The sequence below is a fragment of the Oncorhynchus nerka genome, unplaced genomic scaffold (assembly GCF_034236695.1).
Source record: "Oncorhynchus nerka isolate Pitt River unplaced genomic scaffold, Oner_Uvic_2.0 unplaced_scaffold_702, whole genome shotgun sequence".
In the NCBI taxonomy this organism is placed as follows: Eukaryota; Metazoa; Chordata; class Actinopteri; order Salmoniformes; family Salmonidae; genus Oncorhynchus; species Oncorhynchus nerka.
The window spans coordinates 341,304-356,603 of record NW_027040472.1 but is presented as its reverse complement, the minus strand read 5'-3'; the positions used below and the strand labels follow the sequence as shown (position 1 = coordinate 356,603).

The 15,300-nt window shown below is 39.6% G+C and overlaps 1 protein-coding gene across 1 annotated transcript in view; it reads left to right on the top strand.

The window, feature by feature from the left end:
• Positions 1 to 6,372, top strand: part of LOC135571190 (slit homolog 2 protein-like) — a gene marked incomplete at its 5' end in the record, with an annotated part of 68,029 nt that extends 61,657 nt beyond the window's left edge. Inside the window, one exon of the mRNA XM_065016975.1 lies at positions 6,141 to 6,372. Coding sequence (XP_064873047.1) covers positions 6,141 to 6,372 — 232 coding nt within the window. The remainder of the gene's footprint in view (positions 1 to 6,140) is intronic.
• Positions 6,373 to 15,300: the final 8,928 nt, after the last annotated feature.

Below are 15,300 nucleotides of genomic sequence, written 5' to 3'. Positions count from 1 at the left end.
CCTGTGATGTAGATCACTCTATAGACAGGCTGGGGAGGGGAGGGGGAGGGGGTACCTGTGATGTAGATCACTCTATAGACAGGCTGGGGAGGGGGAGGGGAGGGGGTACCTGTGATGTAGATCACTCTATAGACAGGCTGGGGAGGGGAGGGGGAGAGGGGTACCTGTGATGTAGATCACTCTATAGACAGGCTGGGGGAGGGGAGGGGGAGAGGGGTACCTGTGATGTAGATCACTCTATAGACAGGCTGGGGGAGGGGGAGGGGGAGGGGGGTACCTGTGATGTAGATCACTCTATAGACAGGCTGGGGGAGGGGAGGGGGGGGTACCTGTGATGTAGATCACTCTATAGACAGGCTGGGGGAGGGGGAGGGGGAGGGGGGTACCTGGTTACTATATGATTCCGTGTGTGTTATTTCATATTGTTACTACTTGTGTTATTAGCCTTATTAGTGTTGATTTGTTTAACACTGGTTACTACTTGGTTCCATATGTTATTATTTCACAGTGTTGATGTCTTCAGTGTTATTCAACAATGCAGAAAATAGTAAAAAAAATAAAGAAAAACCCTCTTGAATGAGTAGGTGTGTCCAAACTGTTGACTGGTGCTGTACGTTTAATGTGGGCTAATTTGTAGCACTTTTCTGGGATGCTTGCTTGTTTTTAATTGCTTTTTTTTAATGGGAAACTCAGCAGAAGTAGACATGCTCATGTTATTTATGTTAGTGCAGGGTGGGCTGAACACAGTGGACTTCCTACTAGGGCACACCGCCTCAGTGCTAACAGTATAACTCTGGTTCATAGGCACATGATTACTGCAGACAAGAGCTGTAGGATCAGCAGAGGCATTCAGGGCAGTTACTGTAAATTAGGTTACTTACATTGTGTCTACCAACGCCCCTGGGGATTATACACAAGAGCTGTAGGATCAGCAGAGGCATTCAGGGCAGTTACTGTAAATTAGATTACTTACATTGTGTCTACCAACGCCCCTGGGGATTATACACAAGAGCTGTAGGATCAGCAGAGGCATTCAGGGCAGTTACTGTAAATTAGGTTACTTACATTGTGTCTACCAACGCCCCTGGGGATAATACACAACAATGTTTCGTGTAACCTTCCACAAGCTTCACACAATAAGTTGGGTGAATTTTGGCCCATTCCCCCTGACAGGGCTGGAGTAACTGAGTCAGGTTTGTAGGCTTCCTTGCTCACACACGCTTTTTCAGTTCTGCCCACAAATTTTTGTCTATTTTGTGAAGTGCACCAGTCCCTCCTGCAGAAAAGCACCCCCGCAACATGATGCTACCACCCCCATGCTTCACGGTTGGGATGGTGTTCCTCGGCTGGCCCTTTTTCCTCTAAACATAACGATGGTCATTATGGCCAAACAGTTCTATTTTTGTTTCATCAGACCAGAGGACATTTCTCCAAAAAGTACGATCTTTGTCCCCATGTGCAGTTGCAAACCGTAGTCTGGCTTTTTTGTGGCAGTTTTGGAGCAGTGGCTTCTTCCTTGCCGAGCGGCCTTTCAGGTTATGTCGATATAGGACTCGTTTTACTGTGGATATAGATACTTTTGTACCTGTTTCCTCCAGCATCTTCACAAGGTCCTTTGCTGTTGTTCTGGGATTGATTTGCACTTTTCGCACCAAAGTACGTGGTTCCTTCAGGCGTTTGGAAATTGCTCCCAAGGACGAACCAGACTTGTGGAGGCCTACAATTTTTTTTCTGAGGTCTTGGCCGATTTCTTTTGATTTTCTCATGATGTCAAGCAAAGAGGCACTTAGTTTGAAGGTAGAGCTTGAAATACATCCACAGGTTCACCTCCAATTGACACAAAATTATGTCAATTAGAAGCTTCTAAAGCCATGACATAATTTTCTGGAATTTTCCAAGCTGTTTAAAGGCACAGTCAACTTAGTGTACCAATCACGCTTAATTTCACTATTTTTTAGAGCCTGAGGTATAAAGTCAGGTAGAGACTGAGGTATAAAGTCAGGTTGACTGAGGTATAAGGTCAGGTAGAGACTGAGGTATTATAGTCAGGTAGACTGAGGTATAGTCAGGTAGACTGAGGTATGAAGTCAGGTAGACTGAGGTATAAAGTCAGGTAGACTGAGGTATATAGTCAGGTAGACTGAGGTATAGTCAGGTAGACTGAGGTATGAAGTCAGGTAGACTGAGGTATGAAGTCAGGTAGAGACTGAGGTATAAGGTCAGGTAGAGACTGAGGTACAAAGTCAGGTAGACTGAGGTATGAAGTCAGGTAGACTGAGGTATGAAGTCAGGTAGAAACTGAGGTATATAGTCAGGTAGAGACTGAGGTATATAGTCAGGTAGAGACTGAGGTATAACGTCAGGTAGAGACTGAGGTATAAAGTCAGGTAGACTGAGGTATAAAGTCAGGTAGAGACTGAGGTATAAAGTCAGGTAGACTGAGGTATGAAGTCAGGTAGAAACTGAGGTATATAGTCAGGTAGAGACTGAGGTATATAGTCAGGTAGAGACTGAGGTATAAGGTCAGGTAGAGACTGAGGTATAAGGTCAGGTAAAGGAGGAGGGTTCAGGTGAATGTCTCTCTGGATAGGTACTCAGGTAAATTACACTGGAGGCCCTTTGTGAGGTGAGTGGGTTCGCCCCTCTCTTCCCTTCTCTCTCCTTCCCTGCTCCCTCTTACTTTCTTTCTCTATATCTCCTTCTCCCCCTCCTTCTCTCTCCCTCCCTGCTCCCTCTTACTTTCTTTCTCTATCTCTCCTTCTCCCCCTCCTTCTCCCTCCCTCCCTGCTCCCTCTTACTTTCTTTCTCTATCTCTCCTTCTCCCCCTCCTTCTCCCTCCCTCCCTGCTCCCTCTTACTTTCTTTCTCTATCTCTCCTTCTCCCCCTCCTTCTCCCTCCCTCCCTGCCCCTCTTACTTTCTTTCTCTATCTCTCCTTCTCCCCCTCCTTCTCCCTCCCTCCCTGCCCCCTCTTACTTTCTTTCTCTATCTCTCCTTCTCCCCCTCCTTCTCCCTCCCTCCCTGCCCCCTCTTACTTTCTTTCTCTATCTCTCCTTCTCCCCCTCCTTCTCCCTCCCTCCCTGCTCCCTCTTACTTTCTTTCTCTATCTCTCCTTCTCCCCTCCTTCTCCCCTCCCTCCCTGCTCCCTCTTACTTTCTTTCTCTATCTCTCCTTCTCCCCCTCCTTCTCCCTCCCTCCCTGCTCCCTCTTACTTTCTTTCTCTATCTCTCCTTCTCCCCCTCCTTCTCCCTCCCTCCCTGCCCCCTCTTACTTTCTTTCTCTATCTCTCCTTCTCCCCCTCCTTCTCCCTCCCTCCCTGCCCCCTCTTACTTTCTTTCTCTATCTCTCCTTCTCCCCCTCCTTCTCCCTCCCTCCCTGCTCCCTCTTGCTTTCTTTCTCTATCTCTCCTTCTCCCCCTCCTTCTCCCTCCCTCCCTACTCCCTCTGTTGATTGTGGCTATTATGTACCCATGGCCTGGGGATGTAGCTACCTACCTACACACACACACACACACACACACACACACACACACACACACACACGCACACGCACGCACACACACACACGCGCACACACACACACACACATAAACACAGCTACTGCAGCAATTACCAAACAGTGTTAAAGTGGGATTGAATCAAAGGAGGAAATAATTGACATTCTGCATGCCCAACACACACACACACACACACACACACACACACACACACACACACACACTGGTTCCTCTCCAGCCGTTACAATGAGCTTGTCTTCCACAATTAAGGTGATACCAGCCTCCTGTGATACACACACTACACTACACACACCAACACAGACAGAGGGAGAGAGAGAGAGAGAGAGAGAGAGAGAGATTTTTCCAATTTTGATAAACTCCCATATCTACTGGGTGAAATACCACAGTGTGCCATCACAGCAGTAAGATTTGTGACCTGTTGCCACGAGAAAAGGGCAACCAGTGAAGAACAAACACCATTGTAAATACAACCCATATTTATGCTTATTTATTTTATCTTGTGTCCTTTACCATTTGTACATTGTTAAAACACTGTATATATATATAATATGACATTTGTAATGTCTTTACTGTTTTGAAACTTCTGTATGTGTAATGTTTACTGTTCATTTTTGTTGTTTTTCACTTTATATATTCACTTTGTATGTTGTCTACCTCACTTGCTTTGGCAATGTTAACACATGTTTCCCATGACAATAAAGCCCTTGAATTGAATTGAATTGAATTGAGAGAGAGAGAGAGAGAAGAGAGAGAGAGGAGATAAAAGAGAGATAAAAGAGATAAAGGCAGAGAGAGAGACAGAGAGAGAGACAGAGAGAGACAGAGAGAGACAGAGAGAGAGAGAGAGAGAGAGAGAGAGAGAGAGAGAGAGAGAGAGGCAGAGAGAGAGAGAGAGAGAGGCAGAGAGAGAGAGAGAGAGAGAGAGACGAGACAGAGACAGGGGCGAGAGAGATGAAAATATCCTGCCTCAGATCTATCCATCAGGCCAATACTCTCTGTCTGATATGTAGAAACCAGTATTAAGATTTGACAAACAAACCGCGCTACTACGTCAGGCAGTGTGACGCTGTGTCTGAGCACCGTACAAGGTAGAGGGGTAGCGGGCAGGAGTCGGGTTCGGGGCGGGGGTAGGGGAGGAGTTATCCGGCCAGTATAAAGCTCCCAGGGCTTGGGGTTGGAAAGGGAGTTCCCTGGTCCACACTGCTGTGAGTTCGCACGTTAAAAACAGAGGGTGAAATCCCCCCAGTCCATGGAGACAGAAACACCGAAATAAACGGCACGGATTGACGGATGAGATTGACAGCCGAAACGCGCGGTTGGGAGAATGTGTAACATTGAACAGGTTTGACGCAGCGCTGTTATAAACAAACCCCGGTTGATTCTGCAGACAGAGACACGGAGGTATTCTCTACCCCCCCTTCCTTTGACTCGGTACTATTCCTGCAACATTACCTCAACTTTCCTGTGGGGTTTATTTGGGATACTACTACCTGAACCGTTTTGGATTTATGAACCTCCTAATTAGGCTACTGTCCTCCGCTGTGTTTCCGCTCCTGGGTTTGGACTAACGGTTTGGACTAACGGTTTTTTGATTTCTGCTGCTGTGGTGAACACTTGTAACCTTCAAGGATCTCTCAAGAGTGACTTTGAAGGTGCACCGACCGGTAGGTTACGATTGGTTTACGGTGGTTACTTTCCAAGACGGGCCTCGTCTCTCCTCTACACCGCTCACGGCATCAGGTGGCCGGCCACTGCAGAGAGAGAGAGAGAGAGACAGAGAGAGTGGTCTAACGCACAGCGTCGCTCTGCCTCGGAGGAAAACGCAGACTCGTCATTGTGTGTGTGTGTGTGTGTGTGTTCGAGTGATAGAGAGAGGGAGAAAGGGAGAGTGAGAGGAAGGGAGAAAAGAGGGATTGAGTGTTGTGTGTGCGTGCGAGGTGTTGCTTGGACAGACGCAGTGGAAACGTTCCCGTTTTATTCTCTGCTCCCTCACACACACACACGCAGTCTCGGATAGCTCTTTCACCGACAACACACACACGGAGTGTGATTCTAAGCACGGGGCTCTTCCCGGTGTTAAACGGACGTCTGAAGGGAAATCAATACCTCAGCCACGTTGACCTGCACGAGATCACGATTTCTTCGCTCTGCGCGTGCTGTGAATGAATAATATAACAGCCAATCACTCACCCACCTCGCGCTGTGTCTAATCTCACCTGGTGTGTGTGTGTGTGAGTGAGAGGGAGTGTGTGTGTGTGTGTTCGCCAAAGGTTCATTAGGAGGTGTTTCTTGGGTTTACCGTGTATACATCGCTTCACACGGAGGGGATTACCGCACTGCATGCCGCGGCCATGTGGGAGAACTTTGTGCCGCTCTAGCGCCAGTTGTCCGTCTACCAGCCTGCCGCCCCTGCCGCACTCTCTTTCCGCCCGGCCGCTGTCATCCAGACTTGCGGGTTTCTTCTGACATGTGATTTTTTTTATATAATAAACAATAAAACCGCAACAAGGAGGAGGAGCAAAACACACGAAATAAACAAACAGAACAAACCCTCGTGGGATTTTAACTCCTCCTGTGGGATTTTATACAACCCCTCGGTGACTCCTCGGCTCCTCTCCTTGGTAGGCTACCAAACCAGTCCACTGCAGTGATAATGTCCCTACGGTCGAGCCCGACTTCAGCTCTGGGTCTGTGTCGCTGTCTGCTGGCTGTCCTGGTGGTCCTGGGGCTGTCCAGCCGGGCAGAGGGCCAGCCATGCCCGGCTCAGTGCTCATGTTCCGGCTCTACTGTGGACTGTCACGGCCAGGGTCTCCGAAGCGTTCCCAGGAATATACCACGCAATGCAGAGAGACTGTGAGTATATGCTGTAGTCACTATATAGGGTTTATTGTCTGCCCTCCCTGAAGGCTATAATATAGACCAGTGGTGTCCAACCAGGGGTATTAGGACTGTAGTCACTATAATATAGACCAGGGGTATTAGGACTGTAGTTACTATAATATAGACCAGGGGTATTAGGACTGTAGTTACTATAATATAGACCAGTAGTGTCTAACCAGTGGTAGTAGGACTGTAGTCACTATAATATAGACCAGTAGTGGCCAACCAGGGGTATTAGGACTGTAGTCACTATAATATAGACCAGTAGTGGCCAACCAGGGGTATTAGGACTGTAGTCACTATAATATAGACCAGTAGTGGCCAACCAGGGGTATTAGGACTGTAGTCACTATAATATAGACCAGGGGTATTAGGACTGTAGTCACTATAATATAGACCAGTAGTGTCCAACCAGGGGTATTAGGACTGTAGTCACTATAATATAGACCAGGGGTATTAGGACTGTAGTCACTATAATATAGACCAGGGGTATTAGGACTGTAGTCACTATAATATAGACCAGTAGGGTCCAACCAGGGGTATTAGGACTGTAGTCACTATAATATAGACCAGTAGGGTCCAACCAGGGGTATTAGGACTGTAGTTACTATAATATAGACCAGGGGTATTAGGACTGTAGTTACTATAATATAGACCAGGGTATTAGGACTGTAGTCACTATAATATAGACCAGTACTATCCAACCAGGGGTATTAAAACTGTAGTCACTATAATATAGACCAGGGGTATTAGCACTGTAGTCACTATAATACAGACCAGTAGTGTCCAACCATGGGTATTAGGACTGTAGTCACTATAATATAGACCAGTAGGGTCCAACCAGGGGTATTAGGACTGTAGTCACTATAATATAGACCAGGGGTATTAGGACTGTAGTTACTATAATATAGACCAGTAGTGTCCAACCAGGGGTATTAGGACTGTAGTCACTATAATATAGACCAGGGGTATTAGGGCTGTAGTCACTATAATATAGACCAGGGGTATTAGGACTGTAGTCACTATAATATAGACCAGGGGTATTAGGACTGTAGTCACTATAATATAGACCAGTAGTGTCCAACCAGGGGTATTAGGACTGTAGTCACTATAATATAGACCAGGGGTATTAGGACTGTAGTCACTATAATATAGACCAGTAGTGTCCAACCAGGGGTATTAGGACTGTAGTCACTATAATATAGACCAGGGGTATTAGGACTGTAGTCACTATAATATAGACCAGTAGTGTCCAACCAGGGGTATTAGGATTGTAGTCACTATAATATAGACCAGTAGTGTCCAACCAGGGGTATTAGGATTGTAGTCACTATAATATAGACCAGGGGTATTAGGACTGTAGTCACTATAATATAGACCAGTAGTGGCCAACCAGGGGTATTAGGACTGTAGTTACTATAATATAGACCAGGGGTATTAGGACTGTAGTCACTATAATATAGACCAGGGGTATTAGGACTGTAGTTACTATAATATAGACCAGGGGTATTAGGACTGTAGTCACTATAATATAGACCAGGGGTATTAGGACTGTAGTCACTATAATATAGACCAGGGGTATTAGGACTGTAGTCACTATAATATAGACCAGTAGTGTACCAACCAGGGGTATTAGGACTGTAGTCACTATAATATAGACCAGTAGTGTCCAACCAGGGGTATTAGGACTGTAGTCACTATAATATAGACCAGTAGGGTCCAACCAGTGGTATTAGGACTTTAGTCACTATAATATAGACCAGTAGTGGCCGACCAGGGGTATTAGGACTGTAGTCACTATAATATAGACCAGTAGTGGCCAACCAGGGGTATTAGGACTGTAGTCACTATAATATAGACCAGGGGTATTAGGACTGTAGTTACTATATATAGACCAGGGGTATTAGGACTGTAGTCACTATAATATAGACCAGGGTATTAGGACTGTAGTCACTATAATATAGACCAGTAGTGTCCAACCAGGGTATTAGGACTGTAGTCACTATAATATAGACCAGTAGGGTCCAACCAGTGGTATTAGGACTGTAGTCACTATAATATAGACCAGTAGTGTCTAACCAGGGGTATTAGGACTGTAGTCACTATAATATAGACCAGGGGTATTAGGACTGTAGTCACTATAATATAGACCAGTAGTGGCCAACCAGGGGTATTAGGACTGTAGTCACTATAATATAGACCAGGGTATTAGGACTGTAGTCACTATAATATAGACCAGGGTATTAGGACTGTACTCACTATAATATAGACCAGGGGTATTAGGACTGTAGTCACTATAATATAGACCAGTAGGGTCCAACCAGTGGTATTAGGACTGTAGTCACTATAATATAGACCAGTAGTGTCCAACCAGGGGTATTAGGACTGTAGTCACTATAATATAGACCAGTAGGGTCCAACCAGGGGTATTAGGACTTTAGTCACTATAATATAGACCAGGGTATTAGGACTGTAGTCACTATAATATAGACCAGTAGTGTCCAACCAGGGGTATTAGGACTGTAGTTACTATAATATAGACCAGGGTATTAGGACTGTAGTCACTATAATATAGACCAGGGTATTAGGACTGTAGTCACTATAATATAGACCAGTAGTGTCCAACCAGGGGTATTAGGACTGTAGTCACTATAATATAGACCAGTAGTGTCAACCAGGGGGTATTAGGACTGTAGTCACTATAATATAGACCAGTAGTGTCCAACCAGGGGTATTAGGACTGTAGTCACTATAATATAGACCAGGGGTATTAGGACTGTAGTCACTATAATATAGACCAGTAGTGTCCAACCAGGGGTATTAGGACTGTAGTCACTATAATATAGACCAGGGGTATTAGGACTGTAGTCACTATAATATAGACCAGTAGGGTCCAACCAGGGGTATTAGGACTGTAGTCACTATAATATAGACCAGGGGTATTAGGACTGTAGTTACTATAATATAGACCAGGGGTATTAGGACTGTACTCACTATAATATAGACCAGGGGTATTAGGACTGTAGTCACTATAATATAGACCAGGGGTATTAGGACTGTAGTCACTATAATATAGACCAGGGGTATTAGGACTGTAGTCACTATAATATAGACCAGGGGTATTAGGACTGTAGTCACTATAATATAGACCAGGGGTATTAGGACTGTAGTCACTATAATATAGACCAGTAGTGGCCAACCAGTGGTATTAGGACTGTAGTCACTATAATATAGACCAGTAGTGTCCAACCAGGGGTATTAGGACTGTAGTCACTATAATATAGACCAGGGGTATTAGGACTGTAGTTACTATAATATAGACCAGTAGGGTCCAACCAGGGGTATTAGGACTGTAGTCACTATAATATAGACCAGGGGTATTAGGACTGTAGTCACTATAATATAGACCAGGGGTATTAGGACTGTAGTCACTATAATATAGACCAGGGGTATTAGGACTGTAGTCACTATAATATAGACCAGGGGTATTAGGACTGTAGTTACTATAATATAGACCAGTAGTGGCCAACCAGGGGTATTAGGACTGTAGTCACTATAATATAGACCAGGGGTATTAGGACTGTAGTCACTATAATATAGACCAGGGGTATTAGGACTGTAGTTACTATAATATAGACCAGGGGTATTAGGACTGTAGTTACTATAATAGACCAGGGGTATTAGGACCTATCAACAGGTTGTACTGGAAGACTCATGGGAGAGTAGGGTTGCTGGTGAAAAACACATGAAGGGGGTACTTCCAGGGTACTTCCAGGGTACTTCGAAAACTTCCAGGGTACTTCGGGGTACTTCCAGGGTAGTTCAGGGTAGTTCCAGGGTACTTCGGGGTACTTCCGGGTACTTCAGGGTACTTGTACTTCGGGTACTTCGGGGTACTTCCGGGGTACTTCCAGGGTACTTCCGGGCAGAGCAACATTCAGTCGGTGGTACAGTAACCTTAAAAAGGTTGTGAACCACTGGTATAGCCAGCCATTATCCTAATATATTGATGATATTATCTGTTAGGTCCATTATCCTAATATATTGATGATATTATCTGTTAAGGTCCATTATCCTAATATATTGATGATATTATCTGTTAAGGTCCATTATCCTAATATATTGATGATATTATCTGTTAGGTCCATTATCCTAATATATTGATGATATTATCTGCTGTTAGGTCCATTATCCTAATATATTGATGATATTATCTGCTGTTAAGGTCCATTATCCTAATATATTGATGATATTATCTGCTGTTAGGTCCATTATCCTAATATATTGATGATATTATCTGCTGTTAAGGTCCATTATCCTAATATATTGATGATATTATCTGTTAAGGTCCATTATCCTAATATATTGATGATATTATCTGCTGTTAGGTCCATTATCCTAATATATTGATGATATTATCTGTTAAGGTCCATTATCCTAATATATTGATGATATTATCTGTTAAGGTCCATTATCCTAATATATTGATGATAATATCTGCTGTTAGGTCCATTATCCTAATATATTGATATTATCTGCAGATTGATGATAATATCTGTTAAGGTCCATTATCCTAATATATTGATGATATTATCTGCTGTTAGGTCCATTATCCTAATATATTGATGATATTATCTGGTCCATTATCCTAATATATTGATGATATTATCTGCTGTTAGGTCCATTATCCTAATATATTGATATTATCTGTTGATATTATCTGATATTATCTGTTAGGTCCATTATCCTAATATATTGATGATATTATCTGTTAGGTCCATTATCCTAATATATTGATTAATAGGTCCATTATCCTAATATATTGATGATATTATCTGCTGTTAGGTCCATTATCCTAATATATTGATGATAATATCTGTTAAGGTCCATTATCCTAATATATTGATGATATTATCTGTTAGGTCCATTATCCTAATATATTGATGATATTATCTGCTGTTAGGTCCATTATCCTAATATATTGATGATATTATCTGCTGTTAAGGTCCATTATCCTAATATATTGATGATATTATCTGTTAGGTCCATTATCCTAATATATTGATGATATTATCTGCTGTTAGGTCCATTATCCTAATATATTGATGATATTATCTGCTGTTAGGTCCATTATCCTAATATATTGATGATATTATCTGTTAAGGTCCATTATCCTAATATATTGATGATAATATCTGTTGTTAAGGTCCATTATCCTAATATATTGATGATATTATCTGTTGTTAAGGTCCATTATCCTAATATATTGATGATATTATCTGTTACGGTCCATTATCCTAATATATTGATGATAATATCTGTTGTTAAGGTCCATTATCCTAATATATTGATGATATTATCTGCTGTTAGGTCCATTATCCTAATATATTGATGATATTATCTGCTGTTAGGGTCCATTATCCTAATATATTGATGATATTATCTGTTATGGTCCATTATCCTAATATATTGATGATATTATCTGTTATGGTCCATTATCCTAATATATTGATGATATTATCTGTTAAGGTCCATTATCCTAATATATTGATGATATTATCTGCTGTTAAGGTCCATTATCCTAATATATTGATGATATTATCTGCTGTTAGGTCCATTATCCTAATATATTGATGATATTATCTGTTAAGGTCCATTATCCTAATATATTGATGATATTATCTGTAATATATTGATGTATCATTATCATTATCTAATATATTGATGATATTATCTGCTGTTAGGTCCATTATCCTAATATATTGATGATATTATCTGCTGTTAGGTCCATTATCCTAATATATTGATGATATTATCTGTTAAGGTCCATTATCCTAATATATTGATGATATTATCTGCTGTTAGGTCCATTATCCTAATATATTGATGATATTATCTGTTAAGGTCCATTATCCTAATATATTGATGATATTATCTGCTGTTAGGTCCATTATCCTAATATATTGATGATAATATCTGTTGTTAAGGTCCATTATCCTAATATATTGATGATATTATCTGCTGTTAAGGTCCATTATCCTAATATATTGATGATATTATCTGCTGTTAGGTCCATTATCCTAATATATTGATGATATTATCTAATATATTGATGATAGTATCTGTTAAGGTCCATTATCCTAATATATTGATGATATTATCTGCTGTTAAGGTCCATTATCCTAATATATTGATGATATTATCTGCTGTTAGGTCCATTATCCTAATATATTGATGATATTATCTGTTAAGGTCCATTATCCTAATATATTGATGATATTATCTGTTAAGGTCCATTATCCTAATATATTGATGATATTATCTGCTGTTAGGTCCATTATCCTAATATATTGATGATATTATCTGCTGTTAGGTCCATTATCCTAATATATTGATGATATTATCTGTTAAGGTCCATTATCCTAATATATTGATGATATTATCTGCTGTTAGGTCCATTATCCTAATATATTGATGATAATATCTGCTGTTAAGGTCCATTATCCTAATATATTGATGATATTATCTGCTGTTAGGTCCATTATCCTAATATATTGATGATATTATCTGCTGTTAGGTCCATTATCCTAATATATTGATGATAGTATCTGTTAAGGTCCATTATCCTAATATATTGATGATATTATCTGCTGTTAAGGTCCATTATCCTAATATATTGATGATAATATCTGTTAAGGTCCATTATCCTAATATATTGATGATATTATCTGTTAAGGTCCATTATCCTAATATATTGATGATATTATCTGCTGTTAGGTCCATTATCCTAATATATTGATGATATTATCTGTTAAGGTCCATTATCCTAATATATTGATGATATTATCTGCTGTTAGGTCCATTATCCTAATATATTGATGATAATATCTGTTGTTAAGGTCCATTATCCTAATATATTGATGATATTATCTGTTAAGGTCCATTATCCTAATATATTGATGATAGTATCTGCTGTTAGGTCCATTATCCTAATATATTGATGATATTATCTGTTAAGGTCCATTATCCTAATATATTGATGATAGTATCTGTTAAGGTCCATTATCCTAATATATTGATGATATTATCTGCTGTTAAGGTCCATTATCCTAATATATTGATGATAATATCTGTTGTTAAGGTCCATTATCCTAATATATTGATGATATTATCTGTTAAGGTCCATTATCCTAATATATTGATGATATTATCTGCTTAAGGTCCATTATCCTAATATATTGATGATATTATCTGTTAGGTCCATTATCCTAATATATTGATGATAGTATCTGTTTAGGTCCATTATCCTAATATATTGATGATATTATCTGTTAAGGTCCATTATCCTAATATATTGATGATATTATCTGCTGTTAGGTCCATTATCCTAATATATTGATGATATTATCTGTTAGGTCCATTATCCTAATATATTGATGATATTATCTGTTAAGGTCCATTATCCTAATATATTGATGATATTATCTGCTGTTAGGTCCATTATCCTAATATATTGATGATATTATCTGCTGTTAGGTCCATTATCCTAATATATTGATGATAGTATCTGTTAAGGTCCATTATCCTAATATATTGATGATATTATCTGCTGTTAAGGTCCATTATCCTAATATATTGATGATAATATCTGTTAAGGTCCATTATCCTAATATATTGATGATATTATCTGTTAAGGTCCATTATCCTAATATATTGATGATATTATCTGCTGTTAGGTCCATTATCCTAATATATTGATGATATTATCTGCTGTTAAGGTCCATTATCCTAATATATTGATGATATTATCTGTTAAGGTCCATTATCCTAATATATTGATGATATTATCTGCTGTTAAGGTCCATTATCCTAATATATTGATGATATTATCTGTTAAGGTCCATTATCCTAATATATTGATGATATTATCTGCTGTTAAGGTCCATTATCCTAATATATTGATGATATTATCTGTTAAGGTCCATTATCCTAATATTGATGATATTATCTGCTGTTAGGTCCATTATCCTAATATATTGATGATATTATCTGTTAAGGTCCATTATCCTAATATATTGATGATATTATCTGTTAAGGTCCATTATCCTAATATATTGATGATATTATCTGTTAAGGTCCATTATCCTAATATATTGATGATATTATCTGCTGTTAGGTCCATTATCCTAATATATTGATGATATTATCTGTTAAGGTCCATTATCCTAATATATTGATGATATTATCTGCTGTTAGGTCCATTATCCTAATATATTGATGATATTATCTGCTGTTAAGGTCCATTATCCTAATATATTGATGATATTATCTGCTGTTAGGTCCATTATCCTAATATATTGATGATATTATCTGCTGTTAAGGTCCATTATCCTAATATATTGATGATATTATCTGTTAAGGTCCATTATCCTAATATATTGATGATATTATCTGTTGTTAGGTCCATTATCTAATATATTGATGATAATATTAGGTCCATTATCCTAATATATTGATGATATTATCTGTTAAGGTCCATTATCCTAATATATTGATGATATTATCTGTTGTTAGGTCCATTATCCTAATATATTGATGATAATATCTGCTGTTAGGTCCATTATCCTAATATATTGATGATATTATCTGTTAAGGTCCATTATCCTAATATATTGATGATATTATCTGTTAGGTCCATTATCCTAATATATTGATGATATTATCTGTTAAGGTCCATTATCCTAATATATTGATGATATTATCTGCTGTTAGGTCCATTATCCTAATATATTGATGATATTATCTGTTAAGGTCCATTATCCTAATATATTGATGATATTATCTGCTGTTAGGTCCATTATCCTAATATATTGATGATATTATCTGTTAAGGTCCATTATCCTAA